The 23,275-nt window shown below is 49.6% G+C and overlaps 3 protein-coding genes across 3 annotated transcripts in view; all 3 read left to right on the forward strand.

The window, feature by feature from the left end:
• LOC137457271 (collagen alpha-1(VII) chain-like) overlaps positions 1–4,983 on the forward strand; it is a 133,392-nt gene extending 128,409 nt beyond the window's left edge. Inside the window, exon 77 of the mRNA XM_068169106.1 lies at positions 4,584–4,983. Coding sequence (XP_068025207.1) covers positions 4,584–4,894 — 311 coding nt within the window. The 3' untranslated portion in view covers positions 4,895–4,983. The remainder of the gene's footprint in view (positions 1–4,583) is intronic.
• Positions 4,984–9,711: 4,728 nt separating this feature from the next.
• Positions 9,712–16,957, forward strand: LOC137454393 (tubulin alpha chain-like). Its single transcript, XM_068164439.1, has 4 exons — positions 9,712–9,767; positions 13,822–14,044; positions 14,896–15,044; positions 15,796–16,957. Exons 1-4 carry the CDS (start codon positions 9,765–9,767, stop codon positions 16,768–16,770), a joined length of 1,350 nt encoding a protein of 449 aa, XP_068020540.1. The 5' UTR covers positions 9,712–9,764; the 3' UTR covers positions 16,771–16,957.
• Positions 16,958–20,062: 3,105 nt separating this feature from the next.
• LOC137457282 (uncharacterized) lies at positions 20,063–23,064 on the forward strand. Its single transcript, XM_068169118.1, has one exon. The coding sequence runs from the start codon at positions 21,622–21,624 to the stop codon at positions 23,062–23,064; it is 1,443 nt and encodes a 480-aa protein (XP_068025219.1). The 5' UTR covers positions 20,063–21,621.
• Positions 23,065–23,275: the final 211 nt, after the last annotated feature.

Consider the following 23,275-nt stretch of genomic DNA (forward strand, 5'->3'; position numbering starts at 1 on the left):
CCAGAATAGAAATCTTTGCTCCCTCCTCCTGAGCAAAGAAATGTAATTTTTTAATGATTATTATTACTATTACTTCAGGAGTTTTTGGAGGTAGATCAGGCTGGGCAGCATGAGAAAGGTTTGGAAATCTTGGGACATCAGAAAGTAAGGAGGATCTTTTTCTTATTGCTATAATAATTTGGGGGAGTAGATCAGGCTGGGCAGCATGAGGAAGGTTTGGAAATGTTGGGACATCAAAAATTAAGGAACCTTTTCTTATTGCTATAATAATTTTGAGGAGTAGATCAGGCTGGGCAGCATGAGGAAGGTTTGGAAATGTTGGGACATCAGAAAGTAAGGAATCTTTTTCTTACTGCTATAATAATTTTGGGGAATAGATCAGGCTGGGCAGCATGAGGAAGGTTTGGAAATCTTGGGACATCAGAAAGTAAGGAGGATTTTTTTGTTGTTGTCACCCCAACAATTTGGGAGTTAGATCAGGCTGGGCAGCATGAGAAAGGTTTGGAAATCTTGGGACATCAGAAAGTAAGGAGGATTTTTTTGTTGTTATTACTATAACAATTTGGGAGTGAGATCAGGCTGGGCAGCATGAGGAAGGTTTGGAAATGTTGGGCAATCAAAAAGGAACTTTTTTCTTATTGCTATAATAATTTGGGGGGAGTAGGTCAGGCTGGGCAGCATGAGAAAGCTTTGGAAATGTTGGGACATCAGAAAGTAAGGAATCTTTTTCTTACTGCTATAATAATTTTGGGGAATAGATCAGGCTGGGCAGCATGAGGAAGGTTTGGAAATGTTGGGACATCAGAAAAAGTAAGGAAGATTTTTTTGTTGTTATCACTATAACAACTTGGGAGTTAGATCAGGCTGGGCAGCATGAGGAAGGTTAGGAAATGCTGAGAAATCAAAGAGTAAGGCTACAGACCCAGGTAAGTGCCTGGGTTTCATTTCTTAACCCGCATCCAGCTCCTTTAGCAGAACCTTTAAATATTTCAGTGTTTTCCATGGGAAAGCAGATTCCACCTTTCCCTCTAAGAAAAAAAAAAAAGAAGACAAGGTTGGGAAAAACTTCAGTATATTGAGAAACTTCCCCCCAAACCCTCCCTCCTGAACAAAAACAAAGGGGGGGGGGGGGAATCTTTTTTATTATTATCATTACTTTAACAGTTTTTTGAGTTAGATCAGGCTGGGCAGCACGGAAAAGGTTTGGAAATCTCAGGAATTTGAAAATCTAGGTAATATATATTTTATTACTCTAACAATATTGGGAGGTAGATCAGGCATGGGAAAGGTTTGGAACTCTTGGGAAATGAAAAAGGCTATAACTCACTGCTGGGATGAGGAGGAGAGGAGGATGTTGCCCAGTTCGTACCAGGGCAGCTGGAATTTTGAAGCCTTTGGGAATCAGCATGGTCAGAAAGGATTCATTAGGAAAGTGGAGGCAGAAAGAGTTCAGAAGGTATCCAGGTCTCATCCACAGTGTTCTTTTATACCAGACTTTTTGATGGGGGGAAAAAAAATAGCTTCATCCATCATCTTTGCTGCCAAGGAGCCTGTGATACCCAGTTCATAGCTTCATCCCTAGTTTGCAGAGCTGCCTTGCTGGAGGGATTGACTTTTTCTTCCTGAAAGCCAAGAGGCAATCTTCAGCTGACACAAAAATGGTCCCACCGTGGCTGTTGGCACTATCTCTGTACTCTGCCTGGAAATTGCTCATGGGCATCCCAGCAATTTCCACCAGCAGGCATGGACCTGTAGGTCACCCTCCAGCAGCAGCAGATTTAACTCCATCTTCCTCAGATCTGCTGCAGGAGGCTTTTCTTCTGCTCATTGTGTTTTTTTATTATTTATGTATTTTTTAGGGGGATAAAACTAAATCCCAGCTTGCTTCCTGATCCAAACAAACTTACTGGCATGCTAGGACATGAAAAGAATCCATTAAAAAAAATTAAAACATTAAACTCCACAATATCAGCTCCTGCTGATGCATACTTTTTACTGGCTTAACTTGAGTTTTGCTTTTTTTTCTTTTTTCTCCCCCCCCTCCCCAAGGTACCCATCACACTGGGACTGGGAAGTATGGCCATGGGGTCAAAACACCCATTTCAGTCATGAAATAGCTGTCAGAAAGAGGAGAAGTGGGCAGGATGCTACTGGGAGAGGTGAGGTGGAGATGCTGCTACTGGGAGAGGTGACATGGAGATGCTGCTACTGGGGGAGGTGACATGGAGATGCTGCTACTGGGAGAGGTGAGGTGGAGGTGCTGCTACTGGGAGAGGTGAGGTGGAGATGCTGCTACTGGGAGAGGTGAGGTGGAGATGCTGCTACTGGGAGAGGTGACATGGAGATGCTGCTACTGGGAGAGGTGAGGTGGAGATGCTGCTACTGGGAGAGGTGAGGTGGAAGTGCTGCTACTGGGGGAGGTGAGGTGGAGATGCTGCTGCTGGGAGAGGTGAGGTGGAGATGCTGCTTTGGGGAGAGGTGAGCTGGAGGTGCTGCTTTGGGGAGAGGTGAGGTGGAGGTGCTGCTGCTGGGAGAGGTGAGGTGGAGATGCTGCTGCTGGGAGAGGTGAGCTGGAGGTGCTGCTACTGGGAGAGGTGAGCTGGAGATGAGGCATCAAGAAGAGGTGAGGTGGAGAGGCAAGGTGGACATGCTGCTACAAGGAGCAGTGAGTTGGAGATGCTGCTAGGGGGAGAGGCAAGGTGGAGATGATGCATCAAGGTGAGGTGGAGAGGTGAGGTTGAGATGCTGCTACAAGGAGCAGTGAGGTGGACATGCTGCTTTGGGAAGAGGTGAGGTGAAGATGCTGCTCCACAGCCCTGGTGAGGCCAGTGACAGCTCAAACCAGCTCAGTTCTCTCCTGGCCTGTGCAGGTTCTGCAAGGGCTTTTGAAGATGTTTCTATTCTCCATCCAACAGCTCAGGGCCAAACAATGTCCCCAGGAGAGCAGGGAATTCAATCAGGCATAAGAAATGTAGCAGGGAGTTTGCTGGGGGTGGGGGGAGCTGCTTCACCCAGAGCTACATCACAGCTTCAAAGGGGAAACTTTTGGGGTAGGAGGAAGTTCTTCATTCTGTTACACTTTAGTAGCCAGAAACTAAGTCCCAGAATATAAATGTGGGACTAAGAGAAGGAGAGATTTGAATCCAAATTGCCCTCCCATAGGGTTTGTGTGCCTGGGGAAGGGTTTTCCAGCCCTCTCCTACACTCATGGCTTTGGTGGTGCTGCCTGGGTCACACCACGGTTGCCACAAACCCTTCATCTTTCATCTAGACGCAGGGCAGAGCTAAGGGGATGGTTGTTGCCTGGGGAAGCTCCACTGAGAGCCAGCGAAGGGCAGAGCGAAGGGTTGATAAACCTACCCCAGTCTCCCTATGGCCAGGGCTTGCCATGAGATCTACTTGCCACAAGATGGGGCCCGAAGATTGGGAATGTCCGCACGAGTCCCTGAGCCCGAAGGGGCTGGGTGACCTCAGGGCTGGCCTTGGGAGCATCCGTCTGACCTCGAGGTGGGCAAAGACCCCCACCGGGATGTCCCTTTGGGCGGCCTTCTTGAGTGGCTGGGTGGGGATAATGGGAGATAGGTCGCTTCCTGAAAAGATAGAAATGGGGAGGTTCTGCAGAGGTCTTCAGCCTTCCCAAGCCCCCAGCATGATTATATTTCATGTAGGGAGGGATGCTGCTGAGCTGTGGTTTTGGAGATACCCCCAAGTCCCCAGGCAGGGCTGTCCACAGAAGGGTTGTGTCCCAAATGTGCCATCAAATCATAGAATCATAGAATGCTTGGGGCTGGGAAGGACCCTTAAAGGGCATCTAGTAGATGGGGTAGCCTGTTCTGAACCCAGGGTGGAAGGGGACCCTGGGGATGGAGCCAAAGGGTAACAAGAATCCCCAGAGCATCCAAGGCCAGCGCTGGAGAGGGGTCATGGAGCCATCACACTGGATGGCTGGTAGATCAGCCCTCCAGCATTCGGGCTGACTGTCCCCTGCTCTCTGTGTGCTTTGCAAAGTGAGTTGTGTGAGTAGGTAAAGAGTCAATTTCTGGCTTCAAAGAGTGCAGGAACTTCTCTGGTGGCTTCAGGCTGAGCATAGAGGAACTGAAAGGAAAATTCCCTTTACACAGCTGGTGGTACCTGCGGTTACTCAGTGGAGGTGTTAGCAAGGTGGAGAAGGTTGCCAGGGGACACGAATGAGATTATCCCAGACAAGGGGGTACCTACTATAGAAACCAGCTCTCCTGAAGGAGGCACTTGTGTTTCAGTGAAGGGATGGCCAAATCCTCCTGTCCAGGACGCCCTCCTGGAGTCTGAAGGGTTGCACTTTGAGCATCCCACCACCTATCCAGCACCCCAAAACCAAAGGCTGGGGGGGCTGCACTTTGAAGGAGGAAACCCCAAGACAAATCATTGCCCCCTGTCCTAATCATTAGATGGAATGGGGACACCTGGAAGGTGGAGCCAAGAGTGCAACACCTGGGAGGGGAACCCAGGTCTATGGGATGTGGGAAAATGGCTGATGGTGGTCTGCCCTGGGCTTTGTGGGAAGTTCATATCCAACTCTACTCTCCCCTCGCTCTCTCCACCAGGCAGGTCACCACAATGCCCCACACCAGGCTGCTGCTCCTCCTCACCCTCCTCTGTGCCACCGAGACCGGCCGGACTCTCCGCCTCTACAACACAGCCTCCATCTTCAGCTGCCTCAACGCAGCCCTCTCTGAAGCCCAGAAGAGCCACCCAGCGGAAAACACCATCTTGGACAAGCGTGGCCTCGCCTCCCCATCACCAGAGGAGGCATCTGAGGAGGAGGAGGAGGTGGAGGACGTGGTGGATGAAGAGATGGGGAAAAGGACGTTCCCGGGGGAAGGCCATTACAAATATGTCTCGCAGGCGCAGGTGAAGGGGAAGAGCTACCAGAACCGGGCCAAGAGCGACCGCCGCACCAAGGTCACCCTCTCTCTCGACGTCCCCACCAACATCATGAACATCCTCTTCAACATCGCCAAGGCCAAGAACTTGCGGGCCAAGGCGGCCGCCAACGCCCACCTGATGGCCCAGATCGGCCGGCGGAAGTGACCTCCCGGGGGGCAGGGGCAACTCGGAGCGGGGCTGGCTGCCTGGAGCCACCACCCAGCCCCAGCCTGCTGGCCAGAGGGGACTGACGGCCGTGTATGATAGCAGTGTTGTATATTTTTGACCCCTAGAGCTACCTAACTTTCATATCTCTTCTTCCTCCTTCTCTCCTCCCTGATTTCCTCCATCCCTCCTCCGGGACATATCCATGCGCAGGGAAGAGGCTTGTGTCCAAGGCGGGGTGTCACCTCTGGAAGATCCCTGATTAAAGCTACAATCTCTTGAGTTTCCAATGCTTTGTTCTCCCATCGCCTCCACCAGGTCTCGCTCAGGTCTGTGTGGATCCATAGCCTTTCCAAAGCATCTCTCCAGCTTGGCCTCACAGCCCTGTTCCCACCACAGTCCAGATGCTACTGCTTCACAGGTCCCCAAACACAAAACTGTCCCTACACACAGTCATCACCACTGAGAAGGCAAAAAGGAGACTGGTCAGGGGGCCTCAGGAGAGATCTCCTAGTTCTCCTTTTGAGGCCTCTCTCGGTTATAAGGTAGACTTGCAACCACCCCTTTTCTCACCAGCAGCTTCAGTGACCACAGCTGGGACAGCATCAACTTCCACATCCACATGGCCCTTCATGAGTGTCCCCAGGCCTTGGGTTGGTGAGTTTGGACCCAGGAGTTGCAGGTCCCTCCCTGGCTGCTCCAGAAACACCCCATGGGGTCTGTCCCTGTTGTCCAATCCCCCTCCCCATCTTTCTCTCTCTCTCCGTTTCCTGGTAGACTTCTGTTCCAGTCCTGGGGCTCCCCATACACAGACTGTCCCCTGTCAGCTTGCTCTTTTCCACCCTCCACTGAACGCCAGGCTCAGCAAGCTCCCAACCCTTCACTTTGGACTATTTATTCCTTCCTTTAAACCTCCCTTTCTCTTCACCTCCCAGCCCAGCTCCAAGAAACTGCATCTCATAGCCCGCATCCCAGCATGCAGCAGGCATGGGAAGCGGAGACAGATTTGATCCCTCTTTCCCAAGAGGAGTTTGACAAGAGCAGCAATGCAGTTTCCACCAGCCCTATCCAGAGCATGGTCATGGAGAGCACTGCAGGTGGAACATTAAGAGGATGCATGTCTCAGGTTGAAGGCTTGGCAGCCATTTCCAGAGACAGCTGGAGACATCTCTTCACCATCCCACTGGCACCCAGAGACAGTGACACAGCTGAATTCAGCCCCAGACAGCACATGCTTGTGAGACCAAGGTTTCTAGCTGATGCACAGCCTGGGAACTCAGGACCCAAATTCATCTGAAGACTAAGAACCAAAACCAAAATCACATACCAGGTCCATCAGGCGTTTTCCTTGTTTTACACCCAGGGAAACTGAGGCCCACATAAACATTTGTGGTCAGGCAAAGCAGGACAAAGCAAGCCCAGACCCGGCCAGGTGTGCAGCTGGACACACTCTCATCCCTTTCTGGATCTGGCTGGAGGTGTCCCCAGGTTGTCCAACTCAGACTTTCTAGACCTGTCTAGAGGAGTCTTGGCGCAGCAAAAAGTGACAGAGCCAAGGGAGAAACCATTGCTTTGAGCAGAAAGTTGAAGGGATTTTCCCCAGTGAGCTCCAGTACAGCACAAGTCCAGGTTGGGAGCAGGGTTTTCCCCACCATCAGCTGCTGTGGGGATCTGCACCAGCCCTACTTGGGGTCATTTCCCAGCACCAGGTCAGACACAGGCAACATTTCAGGCCCGTGTGGAAACCCACATGCCTGAGGCCCATGCCTGGGTCTTTCTTCTGCTCCCTTCACTGAAGGCAAATAACATTGAAGTGACACCATGGGAGTAGATGAGCCCAAAGTATCTGCTGGCACAAGGGAGGCTCTGTTTGCATGTCCAAAACTGGGATGGGGACAGCAGATATCAGTTGATGATGAGTGATGGAGAAAGCAGAGAACTTCCCTCCCTAGATGCATCCCTGTGAGGGAATCTCACCACACCCACAATGATCTTGGACAAACCCTTCCACAATTAATCTTCCTCCTCAGCTTGGAAGGGATGAGACACAGGTGGAGGTCAGGGCAGCCAGATTTCATGAGGAAGCTGGATGTAAAGAGGAGCACTGACATTTCCATCAGAACACACCTGGGGCTGGGAGCATGCAGAGCCAATGCCACCATGCTCAGGAAGGACAGCATTAAAGATGTGAGGCTCTGGAGAAGCCATGTGAGGATTGGGTCTCCCCTGCCATTTCACACAGGGGTGAAACCCAAACTCTTGGCATTGTCCTCCAAAAGCTTGGTTTGCTCAGGTGTGGGTGCACAGCCACCTCACACTTGTGCTGGCTGACAGATCCTCCTGCACCTACTGCAGGGTCCCATCCAGCCTCTTCAAAATCCTTCCCCCAGGCAGGCAGGTCTTCCTGGCCTCCAGGAACCCTCTTTAATTCCTCCTCCTTGGCAATGCTCAAAAGCTTCCTTCACCCACATCAAAGCAAATCAGATATGCTGCTCCTGTGACAAGCAGGACAAGGAAAGATTTGCCCCCTTGCACCTAGTACTGGTGATGCCTCACCTTAAGTACTGGGTTCAGTTTTGGGGCCATTGAGGTGCTGGAATGTGTCCAGGGGAAGGTAACAAAGCTGGTGAAGGGTCTGGAGAAGAGGTCTTCTGAAGAACAGCTGAGGGACCTGGCGGTGTTTAGCCTGGAGAGAAGGAGGATGAGGGGAGATCTTCTGGCTCTCTACAACTCCCTGAAAGGAGGTTGGAGACAGGTAGGGTTGGTCTCTTCTCCCAAGAAACAAGTGATAACATGAAAGAAAAGAGCCTCATGCTCCTGGGATGTCCCATCCCCCTCTTTGGATGTTCTGCCCACTCCCAGGAGTGTGGGCCCAGATCCCAGCCCTGCTCCTGGGATCACAGAATAGTGAGGTCTGAAAGGGACATCTGGAGATTATCTAGTCCAGCTCCCTGTCAAAGGAGGTACATCTACAGCAGGTTGTACAGGATCATGTCCACCTGGTGGGTTTGAAAGTCTGCAGAGAAGGAGACTCCATGACCTCCCTGGGCCTCAGATTCCAGCACTCCATCATCTTCAATGATGTCCTGTCTTGCTCCCAGGAACAAAGCCACCCCAGGACACACAGGGTCCCTCTCAACACAATAGTGACACGGACAAGAGCACATTAAGATGGAAAATCCAATCCTACTCTTCAGGGGAGGGTGAGAGTCAGCCCTCCCTCTCAGCACCAAGTCTTCTGGCTGACAGATGGGTGCTTTGCTTTGGTCCATGTTCCTTTCAATGTGCTTTTGATTTCATTCATAGACTCCCATCTTCCAGGCCACTTTCTGCAGCTTTCACCCCCTAGGAGTTTCATTTTCTGTTCTCCCTTTTGGCAGGCTCCAATCCTCCCACCAAACTCAAGAAGATTAGTGGGACAAAGGGTCTCCCTCCCATGTCCAAGGTACTAGAGCTTTAGTAGCTCATCTAGAGCCCATCTCCATGCCTTGAGTCTAAATCAGATACCGGAACTTGTATTTCCAGCCTCTGGCACATCCCATGTCAGGGAGTTTCTTGGTTTCCTGTGTGCTGCATGGAAAATAAAACCATTATCCATTTGCAGTGGGATGGCCTTCTTGGTGTGTCTCCGTCATGGCCTTATGCCATTTATTGTCACCTCTCTCCCCAGCTGCCCCAAGTCCTCCAGGGCACCCAGCTTTTGTGGGACTAGTTAAAGAGGAGCCAGCACTGCCCTGGAGATGAAAGAGCCCAGTTTTCTTGTGGTATCCATGATGGAGAAGTCAGTGCAGCCCCATGATACTGCCCCATTGTGGCCGGTTGACGTTGTCCCCTTAAGAAAGGGAATATGGTGGACGGAAGTTGGTAAACGGAAAGAATAATCTAAACTAATTTCATTGGTGAAGTGGGAGGAAGCACCTTCGGAACTGGGAGTGAACTGGGCATTTCCAGCACTTCTCTGTCAGTCTTGCTTCCGCCTCTTCTTCGTGCTGCAGCTCTGTCTGTGCTGGGCTTTCTGCCAAGGCTTCGGCCTTGAGAACCGATAAAGGCCTGTATTAACTCCTTTCCAATTTACACAAACTGCTTTTAACTTTTTTTTTCCTCTCTTTTCTTTCTCTTTCTATCCCACTCTGGGGAAAGGGGGGGAAGAGAGGGGAGAGCGGAGGTGGGGAACCCCCCTCTGCCGAGGGGGGTTACTCTCATTTCTGCGTTACTTCATTGTATATCTTTGTATATATTGTAGATATTGTAAATTTGTAAATATTCCCCTGCATATCCTACATTGCTTTGTAAATATAAAGCTCCACTGCTTTGCTAATTCAGCTTGTGAGTTTTTTTTCCTTTCCCTTCAATTTTTTTTTTCTTTCCCTTTACCTTACAAGGGGGAAGGGAGGAGGATTCTTGGCCTTACCCTTCCAACCCACCACACCCATCATGAAATTTCTGTCTATCCCCAGGAGATTCAAAGCCAAAGAAACTCCAGGCTCCATGGGTCTGCAGGTGCAAGTCCTTGCACCTTGATGACCCCACATGGCTACAGCTCCCTGAGCAGAAACACCTGGCCTCTTTGCCACCTCTTTAGCAGAGCCCAGCTCCACCTTCTATAAAAGGTCTAGGAAGGGGGTGGGTGGGATGTGGTCTGCTTTCAGTGAGGTGGTTGTGTGTGTGGTGAGAAGTCCAGGAGGTTCAGAGCCATGGTGAGTAGCTGTGGGGCTTGGGTTTGCTCTCTGCCAGCCATGGCTGTTCATCCTTAGCTCTGTAGGAAGGTGAAGCTGGAGGCAGTTTTGTTTTTCCTAGCTGGGGGAAGGTGTCTTGCTCCTGGCTGAGGGCTTCTCTAGGGGTAAAAGTTGTTTTAGGCTCTAGAGGAACATTATGAGCCCTGGAGAAGGGGCTTCTGAGCAGTGCAGAGCTTGTGCTTGAGGGTGTCTGGAGCTAGGCTGTTATTCACTTTCTGACCTAAAGAGGTCTACCTTGCTGCGATGCCTTCACACCTGCCTGTCTGATACAGTTTTTGATCAAATTGATAAGCCAGAAATATGATAAAATATGAATAGGATTTATTAACTATCAACACTTATTTTTCCAAGCCAATTTGATTCACGTTTGTTTGCCCAGTCAATGATAGGTTAATTACCCACAAGAGGATGTTAATAAACAGTGGAATAACAGTCTAGAAAAAAAAATCAGAACTTGGAATACAGAGGAACAAGCTAGAAAACTCTTATAAGGATGAAAACAAACAGCAATGCCACCCTGGGTGGTGAGATGGACCACCCTGGCTTCACAACAGAGTTAACCAACAGGTAAACCCGCTATAAACCTGTGGTGGTTTGAGCCTCAAGGGGGATTTAAGAGCTCAGATGGGGGGGCAAGACTGAGAATCCCTCCCTTGCTTTCCCTCCCTCTGGGGGGAAGGTGGGGAAAGAAGGAAAGAAAGGGACATAAGGGGGGGGGGAAGGAGGAAGTAAATCTACTGAGAAATAATTTGGAGGTGGATTGGAAGTAGAAAGATAATTTTCTTTAAACTATATATATATATAAAACAGGAAGGGTTCGCAAGGGTCAAGGATGGATAGGGAGAATATGCAAAACCAACAGTCCTTTGAAGATGCAGCAGGGAGAAAAGACCAGGCCTGACCACATGGCAGAGAGCCAGAAAGCCAGCAGCAACTCTTAGTCCTTTCCCCCCAGTGAGGCAGAAGTAAAAGAGCAAATGGCTGCAGTGTCTTACTTTTTATAGGCTTGCTGGACAGGGAGGGGGATTGGAACAGACTAACTCAGTTTCCCAGGGGGAAAATCCCCCTCTGGGGAGTGCAGAGCTCTCACAACCCCTCTCCCTCGCTTTCAGGCTGGGTGTAACCCATCACAAAACTGTAGAAATAACCAGGTAAATTAGCATTTTGACCCACCGAGCCATTAACTACCAAAACCTTTGCTGGATAAAGCAATGCTCTGAGTTTGTAGTTGTAATCCAAAGAGTAGCATCCAAAACTAGAGGAAGTGAGAGAGGGGGACACGGTGCTGTGGTGGAGATCTGAACGCTCTGCTGCTAAGACAAAAGAAGCTAATTGCCCTAAAGACAGGAGCACAAAGCAGGTTCTTGTCACTGCCTTGAATCTCATTAGTGAATGGGGGGGAGAGGATGAAAGATGAGAGACTTGGGCTCTGAAATCTTCCCCTATAAATTCCCTTTTTGAAAACTGAGCAGCCCAATGGCACATTAACTATTCAAATCCCACCAATCAGTCCAAAATGTTGTATGGCAGGCAAAACTGCACGCACCTTCCTTCCCTCATAGCCTCTGACACATGCAGTTGCCTCTCTGAAATATGAAGCTCAGGGTCCAGCTTCCACTCCCTCCAGGCAGCCTTAATGCCTGTCTACTGGCTCATCAACCTCAAACCCAGACCCTGCAAACAGGGAGGGAGGAGAAAGGGCAGTGGCCAAACAGGTTTAGCTGGCTTGTTACTGCCTCTTCCAGGACATTCCACCCTGATGGCATTGGGCAGTTCTGTGTTTAATAAGCTGGGAATGATTATTACTTAATTGCCTTTACATGTGCTCCCTATAGCAGACAGCAATTTACTTAGCTATACAGACATTTTTTGAACAATGTTATACAACCATACAACAACCACTAAGTCTATAGCAGGGTCTTAATCAGAGCAATGTAACTCTGAGTCCAGTCAGGTTTTGTCCAATGCTGAATGGGTCTCTGATGGAGAGCTGTCTCTTACAATTGTCTATTGTCGATGAGTCTCTGGAGAAGTGTCCTCTCTGGTTGTCCACCCTGATGATGGTCTTTAGTCCCTGGATGACTGGTCTCCCTCATTCCCAGCCTTGGCCTCCCTGTTCCCAGTGCTTGTTGGAACCAGACTCCATCCTGTATGGAGACAAAACTGGCCTCGGTGTGTAGCAACCGGGCAGGTTAAATTAATGGTCGGTTCAGCTGGCTTGCTAATACCCCTTTCAGGACACTGTCCCTCTGCATGATACTTTGAAGGTCTTGTTGGTGGCCTCTGATACAAGGTTGAGCTAGCTGCTCACCTGGTGCTTGTGGCAATGCTAGCGACGAGCAGTGTGAGCAATCTGGCAGTGCAGGCCTAGAGCCTGACATGGTGGTAGGCCATGCTCAGCATAAGTGCAGAGCCAGCTAGCAGTGGAGCAAAACAGTGCTGTGCCTGCAGCATGGAACTAAAACAGGATGTTGGTAGCTATAAACACAGAAAGTTATCTTGGGACAACAGGACATGCACCTGCATCAACAACTTCGCGTGTCATTAGTAGTTGGACCAGTAATCGATAATAGTGCGATGTGTGGTCACTCACAGGGAACCAATGAAGCCATGCCAACGAGGCTCTCCGAGTTTATATAAGTTCCCTAGCTATGCACTTCTGCCTTTCCTTTCCCTTCTTCTTTGCTTTACTTTACTGTGCTATACTCACACCATAGGCCTGCAATACTGGAACAATAAAGGAACAATACTGGATCATATTGGTCAGCTGGATTGACTCCAATCTCCGTCCCATTAGGTGCTGCTCTGGAGCTTGGGGATGAAGGACTCTCCTTGTGGAGGCTGGCCCTACATCCCTGTTCTGGCCCTGCTATGGGACTGTCCGGGGACTGCTGGTATAGGAGGAAAACTGCAAGTGGTGGCTGTGGGTTGATACACTAGACAGGACCCTCTACTCTAGGGCAAGAAGTTGCTGTCCTGTTTCTGTGCTTGGCTGGGGTCCTCCTGTGCAAGAAGAAAATCCTAGTGTTGCTGTGCTGGGTCTCCAGTCCAGCATCTTGTCTACACCTAGAAGTAGGTGGAGAGGACAGTCTAAGTCTTGGGTAAGCCCATTGGAGACTTTTCTGTCTTGTAGCTCAGGGCTTTCTGAAGTGGATGTGGGGTTTTCCCTGCCTGGTGAACTTCAGCAGAAGTCCTGTTCCCGTTTCTCTGAACCCAAAAGCCTGGTTTTCACAACCTCCTGTGTCAAGGTGTTCAGCAGCTCAGCCACTCTTTCTGTGCAGGGTTTTCTCCCTTCAGTTCCAGCTAAGAGCAGTTGCTTCATGGAACAACTGTTAGTCTTGTGTGAAGAAGGTGGATGGTCCCTACCCATCATCACTTGGATCTTCTCTAGCTATCTCCAGCCAGATGACCCTTTGTGATTGTATCTGGTGTAATTGGAGATGAGAAACTACTCAGTCAGCTCCTGAAGCCAAACAGCACAAGCTTATCCCAGCAGAGGCAGAGGTCTTCTACTGCTGCCCATCTGGGTGGGGAGCAAGGGCAGTGTTTGCACTGCTGTCTAAGGCTGGGTGACCTAAATCATTCTTGCCTCGGGTGAAGGACCTGGGCAGGCTTTCTGTGCTCTCTTCTGCTTCAAGGCAGGATGAGCAAAGAGAAGAAACAGCAGTTGGAGCCAACAGCTATGATGTGGCCTGCTCCTGGGAACAGGGCTCTTGAGCAATGTCAAGACAGTGCTGGGATGCAGAAAGACTTACTGTAATGGACTAACCTCTGCTTCAGCCCTGGTGGGAGACTGAAACCTCTCTCTGAAGGGTTAACGCTTAGTTTTTGTTCACTCAGCAGATCTTGGGTGCCTGCTATGGAGAAAATGTCCTAACTGCCACCAAGCTGGGTTAATATTCCTCTTGTCTATAGATTGCTGGCTATGTGCTCTGTAAAGACACCCAGAAGCTCCAGCTTTAGTCTAATTCTTCAGTGTGCAGTCCTAATATCCTTCTCTCCTATCCCCTTCCAGAGGGAGTGTATTTCTGTCCACATTGGACAGGCTGGTGTCCAGATTGGGAACTCCTGTTGGGAACTGTATTGCCTGGAGCATGGAATCAAGCCAGATGGCACCATCTCCCCCAATGCATCCTCAGAGCAATTATGCTCTTCCTTTGGAACCTTCTTCAGTGACACAGGCTCAGGGAAATACGTGCCCAGAGCAATGTTTGTTGACTTGGAGCCCAGTGTTATTGGTAAGTCATGGGAGGTTCCCCAAACCTTTTTGGGAGTTTTTTTGGGATATCAGGTAGTGATAGGACTAGGGGGAATGGAATGAAGCTGGAGGTGGGGAGATTCAGGCTGGATGTGAGGAGGAGGTTCTTCACCATGAGAGTGGTGAAACCCTGGAATGGGTTGTCCAGGGAGGTGGTCGAGGCCCCGTCCCTGGGGGTGTTTAAGAGCAGGCTGGATGAGGCTCTGTCCAGCCTGATCTAGTGTGGGGTGTCCCTGCCCATGGCAGGGGGGTTGGAACTAGATGATCCTTGTGGTCCCTTCCAACCCTGAATGAAACTATGAAACTAGTTGGGGGAGACTGTTCTCTGTCCTGAAGTGTGGTGCTGGCCACTTAAACTCCTGGTGAGGATGCTCCATTTTGAAAATGCAGCTGAATTACTGCAAGGAACTTGATAGGTAGTGGATCTCGTGCCACTGTGTGGTGGGCTGAAAATTCCCCACAGCACAAAATTGCCAGACCAGCTCAGTTAGAAAGCAAATGAAGCTGGGTTTGCAAGCAAAACTACAATCTAAATATGAAATGCAATGAATGTGTAGGAAGCATACAATATTTACATATATATGTATATATACACACAAATAGCAAAAGAACACCCCTGGACAAAACCAGGGGGCTATTAATAGCTTCCCCCTCCCTGCACATGGGACAAGAGAGAGCAAAGAGTGGCTGTTAGTACTTAACCATAAGAACAACACATTCAAGGTCAGCCCTCCTGACTACTAATTTCTGTTCAAGATCTGTGGAAAATTTTCTAGGCACAGCCAAAAACTACCACACAGGGACACTTGTGAGACCTCCTTTCTCTTTCAGATCTGATCAGGACTGGGACCTACCGCACGCTCTTCCACCCAGAGCAGCTCATCAGCGGTAAAGAAGACGCTGCCAACAACTATGCTCGGGGCCACTACACCACTGGGAAGCAGATTATTGAGTCTGTGGTTGCCAGGACTCAGAAAATGGTAATGACCCTGGGGAAGGGCTTCTGCATTAGCACTCTGGCTGCTATTGACCTGGCCATCAAGTGATGCAGTGGTGGGGGAGGTGGTAGAAAGAGAGACAAGCAGACCTTGGTTGGCTTGACCATGCCACTGTGATCTGGAACAACAGGATGGGATGCATGTGTGTGTGTGTCTTGCTGGTTAGGACTTGGGGCAAACCAAGGGACTAAAGATACCTTCATTTTCAGCAGGGGAAGAAGCAGCTGTGATATAAATGTCCAGGCAAGCTGGCTTTCTCCTAACAGGTGTAGTGTCTGCTGTGTCAACCCTGATCCAGCATCCCATTGCAAACACACAACTCAGCTTCTGGCTAGTGTCTCACTTTAGCTCTCATAGTTTCTGGAGTATGAGATTTCACCCATGTTGATGCTCACGAGCACTGATTAACACAAAAATAGTTCTGATTTTAAGTGGAACCACTTAGAGGCCTTCAGACTTCTAATCTTCTTGATCTTCTAGTGTCATGAGTCTGACCCATCATATCACCCTCTCAGGGCAGGCAAATCTCTTGCTAGAAGAGATGATAATGTCAGAGCTGCTGCACCCAATAGATCCCAGATGTTGGAGCTGGAAGGGGTTTGTAAGCAGGGGTAAAAGGAAAAAAAAAGCCTTGAATTTTATGCTTGAACACAGCACTTCAGCTTAATTTAAGTCCAAGGAGACCAAAATAACTCCTATCTTGGTCCTTCTGCTTTCTTCCTTGGTGCTACAGACTGAGCAGTGCAGTGGCCTTCAAGGGTTCCTGGTCTTCCACAGCTTTGGGGGAGGCACAGGCTCCGGGTTCACCTCCCTCCTCATGGAACAGCTCTCCATGGAGTACAGCAAGAAGTCCATCCTGGAGTTCTCTGTGTACCCAGCCCCACAGGTGTCCACAGCTGTGGTGGAGCCCTACAACTCCATCCTCACCACCCACGCCACCCTAGAGCACTCGGACTGCTCTTTCATGGTGGATAATGAGGCCATCTATGACATCTGCAACCGCAACCTGGACATCGAGCATCCAACCTACACCAACCTCAACAGGCTGATTGGGCAGGTCGTCTCTTCAGTCACTGCCTCTCTGAGATTTGAAGGTGCTTTGAACGTTGACCTGATTGAGTTCCAGACCAACCTGGTGCCCTACCGACGGATACACTTCCCCCTCGCCACCTATGCCCCCATCATCTCGGCAGAGAAGGCTTACCATGAGCAGCTCTCTGTGCCAGAGATCACCAACGCCTGCTTTGAGTTCTCCAACCAGATGGTGAAGTGTGACCCGCGCCGGGGCAAGTACATGGCCTGCTGCCTGCTGTACCGCGGGGACGTGGTGCCCAAGGACGTGAACGCCGCCATCGCTGCCATCAAGACACGCCGCTCCATGCAGTTTGTGGACTGGTGCCCCACGGGCTTCAAAGTGGGCATCAACTACCAACCTCCCACGGTGGTGCCCGGGGGTGACCTGGCCAAGGTGCAGCGAGCGGTCTGCATGCTGAGCAACACCACGGCCATCGCCGAGGCCTGGGCCCGCCTGGACCACAAGTTTGACCTGATGTATGCCAAGAGAGCCTTTGTGCACTGGTACGTGGGGGAGGGCATGGAGGAGGGGGAGTTCTCAGAGGCCAGGGAGGACCTGGCTGCCCTGGAGAAGGATTATGAGGAGGTTGGAAGGGACTTGGCAGATGTGGTAGATGAAGCTAATGAGGAATAATAAGGGGGATGGTGGCTTGGATGAAGGTTTTAGTAGCCTAGTCTTAACAGTTCCTTCTTGAAAGAGGATTTGTGGTCTTGGTCTGTGGAAATGTATCCTGAAAACTTTGCAGCTTGGCCGAATGCAGCTCTCTGGCCGAGATCTGTATATAGGCACAAATTTGCCTGAATAAATGCCTAGTAAAACATCTTCTCCTGCCTTGATGTGTCACCAGACTAGCTCATGGATGTGTTGTGGTGACTGCAGGGTAGTTGCTTCCTTGCCTTGGTCACTGCATTCCTGTGGAGATGAGCCCTGAGAACTGGGATAATGTCACCATTGCGTGACCAGCTGCCCTGGGGTTGAACTGCTTCACTGAAATGAACATGTGGATAATGACTCCACTCAAGCAGCAGCTGTCTGTGGCTTGTGTGTGTCAGGTCTGGATTTTCTATTCTCACTGCTTCAAGGTGGGGCAGGGACTTGGATCAAATTTCCCTGGTCCCCTGATGCCACAGATGGCCCTGCTAAAAAAAAAAAAAATTTAAAAAATCCATGTCCTTCTGCCAGGACTGGGCCTGCCTGGAAGTCTAATTGGTGTTGAGATGAGAATTCAAATACCTCTGCTGTCTGGGAGATCCCTGTAAAAGCTTCCAAATCATGTCCCAGCACTAAGTTCTGGAGCATGGAGCTCCCTTCCCCAGTTGGACTTTTTCCCTCTTGTGCTAGATGATGGCTGCTCCCCAGACATGATGCAAGGACCTCTGCAAACGGCTAATGAGCAGGAAAAGGGGGTTTAACTTGATCCCTGCTGCTCTCCTGGACTGCAGCAGGCTATTTCTCTACTGGGGACTCCCCTCCCAGTAAGTGATCCAAGAAAAGGAGCTGGCTGGGATGTGGTGGAGCAGCTGGATCTGCAGTCAGGACATAATTGAAGGGCTGACAGGCTTGGCTCTGGGTTGCACTAGAGAAAATTTATACAACCTGAGGCAAGGGTGGAGGGAGGTGGCTGTTCTTAAAGCTGGGCTCCTGGCAGTGGCAATTTCCCAAGGTCACCAAGGTAGGAACTCATGGGGGCTCTCACCTCCTGCCTTCTGCTTGGGGGAGCAATGCTACTTACACTGGTGGGGCTGGCAATGGGATGACTGCAGGAGTGTGAAGGAGCTCTCCTGTCCCAGCTTTGAGCTTCACAGGACTTCCAGATATAGATTCAGATTCTGGGAAATGTCTCTGCAAAGGACCAGTGTAGACCCCAAAGTAATCCTCTGCCCAGGTGAGGCCATATCTGGAGTGCTGGCTCCACTTATGGGCTCTCCAGTTCAGGACAGGGAACTACCAAACAGACTCCAGTGGATGCCCACAAAGATGCTGAGAGACCTGGAGCTCTTCTGCCTGGAAAGAGCAGCCTGAGAGGGGATCATCAAGATCATCAAGAGCTGAAGAGTGGGGGGTGAGAGAATGGGGCCAGACTTCCCACTGGTACTCAGCAACAGGAAAAGGGGCAGTGGGCACAAACTGGAACCCAAGAGGTTCCATCTGAAGGTAAGTAGAAAATTCTTTGCTCTGTGGGTGGTGGAGCCCTAGAGCAGGCTGCCCAGAGAGGTTGTGGAGTGTCCTTCCCTGGAAAGATTCCAAATCCACCTGGGCACTTTTATCCTGGGCAAACTGCTGTGGTGACCCTGCTTTAGCAGGAGAAGCACACTAAACAACCCCCAGAGGTCCATTCCAACCATGCTGGGATTCTGTGGTGTTCAAACCACTCTTCAGGGTCAAAGAAAGGAGACAAAACAGCATGCAGCTCAGGCAGGTGCAGCACCAGCATCTCTCTTCCCCTCCTGGGTATTTGGCCAGGAGCTGAGTGATGGTTGCTTGACTCTTTTGGTGAGGGGAAGTTTTCCTCTGCTCAGCACAGATAACCTGGGATAGAGGATGTCTCTATACCTCTGTTGTGGCTTATGGCCTGCCTACCTTGTGACCCTCTGGCACAGCAGGTCATCTTGCTGTTGGATGCTGCAGGAGTAGCTGTGCAACATCTGATGGCCTGAAGTCACATTTAGCCCACCTGATTTTGTGGTACTGGAAAGCTTTCACCTCCATGGGCATCTTCTGGTGGGCCAAATAGCTCCTGAATGCAGAGCTGTATGGTGTGAGGTGATGCACAGCTCTAACCTGTGGTAGGAGTTGAGGAAAGGTCCAGTTGGTAGTTGAATCTGGGATGTATGTCTCTACTGTCACAACATTGTCTTGTTCAATACCTTGATAGCCTTGCAGCCCTACCAGGGCATTTTTGTGAATGCTCATGAGCTTCAAGCTCGCATTCTTGTAATGGCAGCAGGATCCTTTCTATCCCACCTCTTTGTGATGGCCCTAGGATGGACCCAAAAGTGCTGATGGAGTGAGACAGCTTGTGTCCCAGACACAGGAAGACCCTGTTCTGCTGTGTTGAAGACCAACTCCCTGCATGCCCAAGCAGCCTTGTTACTGGCTCCAGGAGGGCCATGCACAACTTCTAAGCTAATACAGAAAATTCTTGGGTCCTACTGTGCCACAAGATGGCAGGAAGAAACAGCAGATGTTGCTGAATCTGGTCTGGGCAGCACCAAGCAAGTGGAAACATGTCCAAGACCTTGTGAGAAGTCAGTGGTAGAGCTCTCCAGGCACATTGAGCCTCATCCCTGCAGGACAATGATGACCAATTCAGCCCTGAGCCTTCTGATGTACCCTTGTAATAAAGTAGTGATGGAATGGTGATGAAGGGGATGGAGTAATGTGGTGGTGACATGAATCCTGGGTACTGCTCCATGGACATCATGTGTGCCAGTTCAGTGGCCACTTTCAATGACCAGCTTTGTCCTTCTGGCTGAAGCTGTGCCATGAAGTGTGTGCTGTTCTGGGGTATTGGACTTGAGGATCTGCTGCTCATGGAGAAGGCCAAAACATTGCCTATGGCCATTAAGTTGGAGATGCCCACTCCCCAGAAGCCATGAGATTGTTCTACCTAAAGGAAAATCTTCCTCTTCCCTGCATTTGTGGGAGGTCAGGAGCAGGTCTGGGCTGATGGATGCACTGGAATGATTGATGCCAGTCATAAACTGTGACATCATTCCTGGTGCTGTGCTGATGGCTTTCCAAGCTGTAGGAGCATCTGGCTCCACTCCTGCCCTTGCTCAGCAATGCTGCATTGACTCATGGCTCCAAGCAGGAGTGGTGCTTGTCCCATGCTGTGGAAGACGAGAAGTTTGTCTCTCTTAATGTAAATCAACAAAGATAAACTGATAGCAGAGCCACTGGAAAGAATCCGGTCTACCACATCGGACTAATCCTGTCTACCAATCCTGGATGCAAATCAGCTTGTGATTGCATCATGATAACGTCGGACTACAACAATGGACCTAACGACCCAGCCATCACGCTTTTTGGACAGGGTGGTTCCCGCCCATCAAGTACCTTGGGCAGGGTGACAACAATGGACCTAACGACCCAGCCATCACGCTTTTTGGACAGGGCGGTTCCCGCCCATCAAGTACCTTGGGCAGGGTGATACGATGGTTTCCACCACCTGTGTAAAGGAATGTGGGAAGACTTGTCTGAATGGAGGGGGGGGGACGGAGGCCCCCCTCGCCTCCATCCAAAAATCTTGCCCACATACACAGCGATACACAGAAAGATTTCCGGGGGAACAGATACCTGGATTACTTCCTTGCCTCTGGAATACCTGACATACCAACACCTGCCTGAGGACTAAAAAACTGTATAAAAGACCTGAGTGACACTGTCAAGGAAGAAGAGAGAAGACGGCACCATAACATCACGGGGCAACGCAACGCATCTTGGACTCTCACCACCCTGACCGTTGGTAATATAATCTCTTTCTGACTTTCTCCTTCTAATTCCTTCCCTCCTCTCTCTCTCTCTCTCTCTCTCTCTCTCTCTCTCCATTTTCTCCCTCTCCCTTCTTATGTCCACTTTATCTAATAAATAGCCTAGCTGTTGATACTTTGGCCTCGTTTGTGCCTTTAATTTCACAACACGGGAATATTTAAAAGAACTGTGTCTCCGGACCGAGACATCTAATGTCTCCGGACCTTGACATTTAATGGCGTAGTCGGCAGGATTCCCGTGCAGTGAAAAGTATCACAGCAAAATTATTGCATTTCTGAGAACCCCGAAATGTGTGTGTGTGCCTGAGACGTACTTTTAGTACGAAGCGAGAGTGGAGTCCAGATTCGCGTTTCCACTCGCCCGCGAGGGAAGTGGCCGGAGAAGGACGAAGCGAAATTTTCAGAGAGACTGTGTGGGAGTTCTCAAAAGCTTTAAATGTGTGTGCTTTCTCGGGGAAGATTATCCGGGGTACAACTGTTGGTTTTATAGTGTGACCTCCTCGAGAATCCTCTGTACCCTGCTTTAAATTTGTGTGTGCATTCCCGGGGAAGATTATCTGGGGTACAACTGTTGACTTTATAGTGTGACCTCCCCGAGAATTCTCAGTACCCTCTTTTAGGAAACCCAGTGTTGGTGATATTTGTAAAGTGTGGCTTTCCCGAGAAGCCCAGTATTGCAGCAAAAGTTGAGAAACTTCTGCCGGTGTGTGTTCGCTCAGGGAAACAGAGTAACTCTTCCCTAAGAATCACAAGGTTGTTATCCTAGTGTAACAAAAAAAAATTGAGGTACAAAAGCTAAGAAGCTTTTGCAAGTGTGGGTTCACTCAGGGAAATAGTGTGACTTCCTTGAGAAGCCCAAGTTGTTGTTGTTTTTTCTTGTGTGTGACCTCTCCTGGGAAATCTATTGTGCATTTTTTCCTGGAGAAGATTTTGCTGGTACAAACAGTGTTTTTATCTGAATCCGCTGTGAAACTTAGTGCCCCATTAAGAAATGCTTTGTGAAACAAAAGAGATGGCCCGGTGTGAGAGGCTTTTTAACCTTTTAGAAATTCACGGGGCCCGCCCATCTATACAAGGTCTTGATTGGGCTTATGAAAACTGGAATAATTTCCAGAGTGTGGCTGATCGTATTTTGGCTCTGCAAAAGGAAGCCAAGGCAAAAACCGGAAAAGGGAAAGCTTTTATTTGTGCAGTGTTAGGCGCCTGTTTAGCAGCTGCAGTGAGAGAGAAAGAGGAGTGGTATGAGAAAGAAAATAAGACTATTTCCTCTTTGCAGGGCTTAGTAGACGCACTACAAAGCCATGTGGCTACTTTAAAAAATGTAGTAGCAGATCTTAAACTTCAATTGGAAGCAAAACAGGAGGGGGATTACCCGGATCCTGCCCCCATATATCCTCGGGCAGAATTGACAGCGGCTAAGGAAGCTGCTGCTCATATCAGACCTCTCATTAAAACTGAAGTTTTATATGAGGATGGGGAGGTTACCCCCACTATCACAACCAAAGAAACACCTTTCTCCTCAACTGAATTGGCCAAAATTCGTAAAGAATTTGCACGTTCTGCTGGGGAATCTGAGGTGGAATATGTCTGGCGAGTTTCAAAAACTGGAGGTGATCAGATTCTGTTAACAGAAGCTGAAGCCATGGGCTATTGGGGTGATAATGTTTTTCTAACTACAAAAAACAGAAGTGGACCCTGGAGTCTTACGCAAAGGGCTGCCTATTGGGCAGGGGGGTTTGATCCAAAAGAGAGGGGTGAACCCCTAATTCTGCGGGGAGGGATGAATCAGATAATGGAGAATGTGCAAAAGGCTGCATGCCTGCAGATGATATATGAAAGGGAACTAAAACATCATTTTGAATCCCCTCTTTCTCTCCTGGTAGACGCAAACAGAATGACTGCCCTGGTTAGGGGCCTCCCTGACTCGCTTAAAATAAGAGGCATCCAGCTCCAAAAAGAAATAGCTGATACCCCAATTTCCTCCAGGATGCAGGCTGCTCTAAGAGATAATTTAGCACACGGAGGCAGCCAGCCTGACTTGAAACCATGGACGTGGGAGGAGGTCGGAAGGGAGTTATTAGACTATGCCAGGCAATATAGTATCCCTGAAGAAATTAAAAAAACTGACCCTAGGGGCTTGAGGCATGTAAAACTGAACCACTTGCCCTCAAGTCCCCAGGGGTTTAACCGTGCCCCCAGCCGGCTTGGAACAGGGGGCAGGGAACACACAAATACCCGGCAATATTGGTGGAACTTAGGTCTAAAGAAAAATATCCCCAAAGAAGTGATAGATGGGCTAAACACAAAACAATTAGAAGTGATTGTGAAGAACTGGCCTGAGCCCAATCAGAAAATTGAGCCCACTGCACCCCCCTTAATAGACCTGTCTGAGGAGAATAAAGGCATGCCTTCTTTTCAGCCTCAGGGAAACTGAAGTCTTCACCCCCCAATGGTGGGCGGAGGGGTGAAGGGTGGATGTATATTCGTCAGCTCACCGAAAATGGCCAGGGCGATTTACTAATCACTGGCATTGTAGGACCAAAACAAATTCCTATTACATTTTTAGTAGACACCGGGGCTCAGATCTCAGCTATTAAAACGAAGGATGCTACTGATTGTGGAGTGGTGCCCTCCAAACAAAAATT

Source organism: Melanerpes formicivorus, unplaced genomic scaffold (genome assembly GCF_026170545.1).
Source record: "Melanerpes formicivorus ecotype bairdi unplaced genomic scaffold, bMelFor1.0.p_v2 SCAF_3, whole genome shotgun sequence".
Taxonomy (NCBI): domain Eukaryota; kingdom Metazoa; phylum Chordata; class Aves; order Piciformes; family Picidae; genus Melanerpes; species Melanerpes formicivorus.

What these genes read in the sequence shown, in the direction of transcription:
- LOC137454393 (XM_068164439.1), top strand. An exon ending in CTTGGAGCCCAGTGTTATTG is followed by an intron (nt 14,045 to 14,895) that starts GTAAGTCATGGG and finishes TTTCTCTTTCAG; the next exon opens with ATCTGATCAGGACTGGGACC. An exon ending in TTGCCAGGACTCAGAAAATG is followed by an intron (nt 15,045 to 15,795) that starts GTAATGACCCTG and finishes TTGGTGCTACAG; the next exon opens with ACTGAGCAGTGCAGTGGCCT.
- LOC137457282 (XM_068169118.1), top strand. Translation starts at nt 21,622, where the DNA reads ATGCTTTGTGAAACAAAAGAGATGGCCCGGTGTGAGAGGCTTTTTAAC.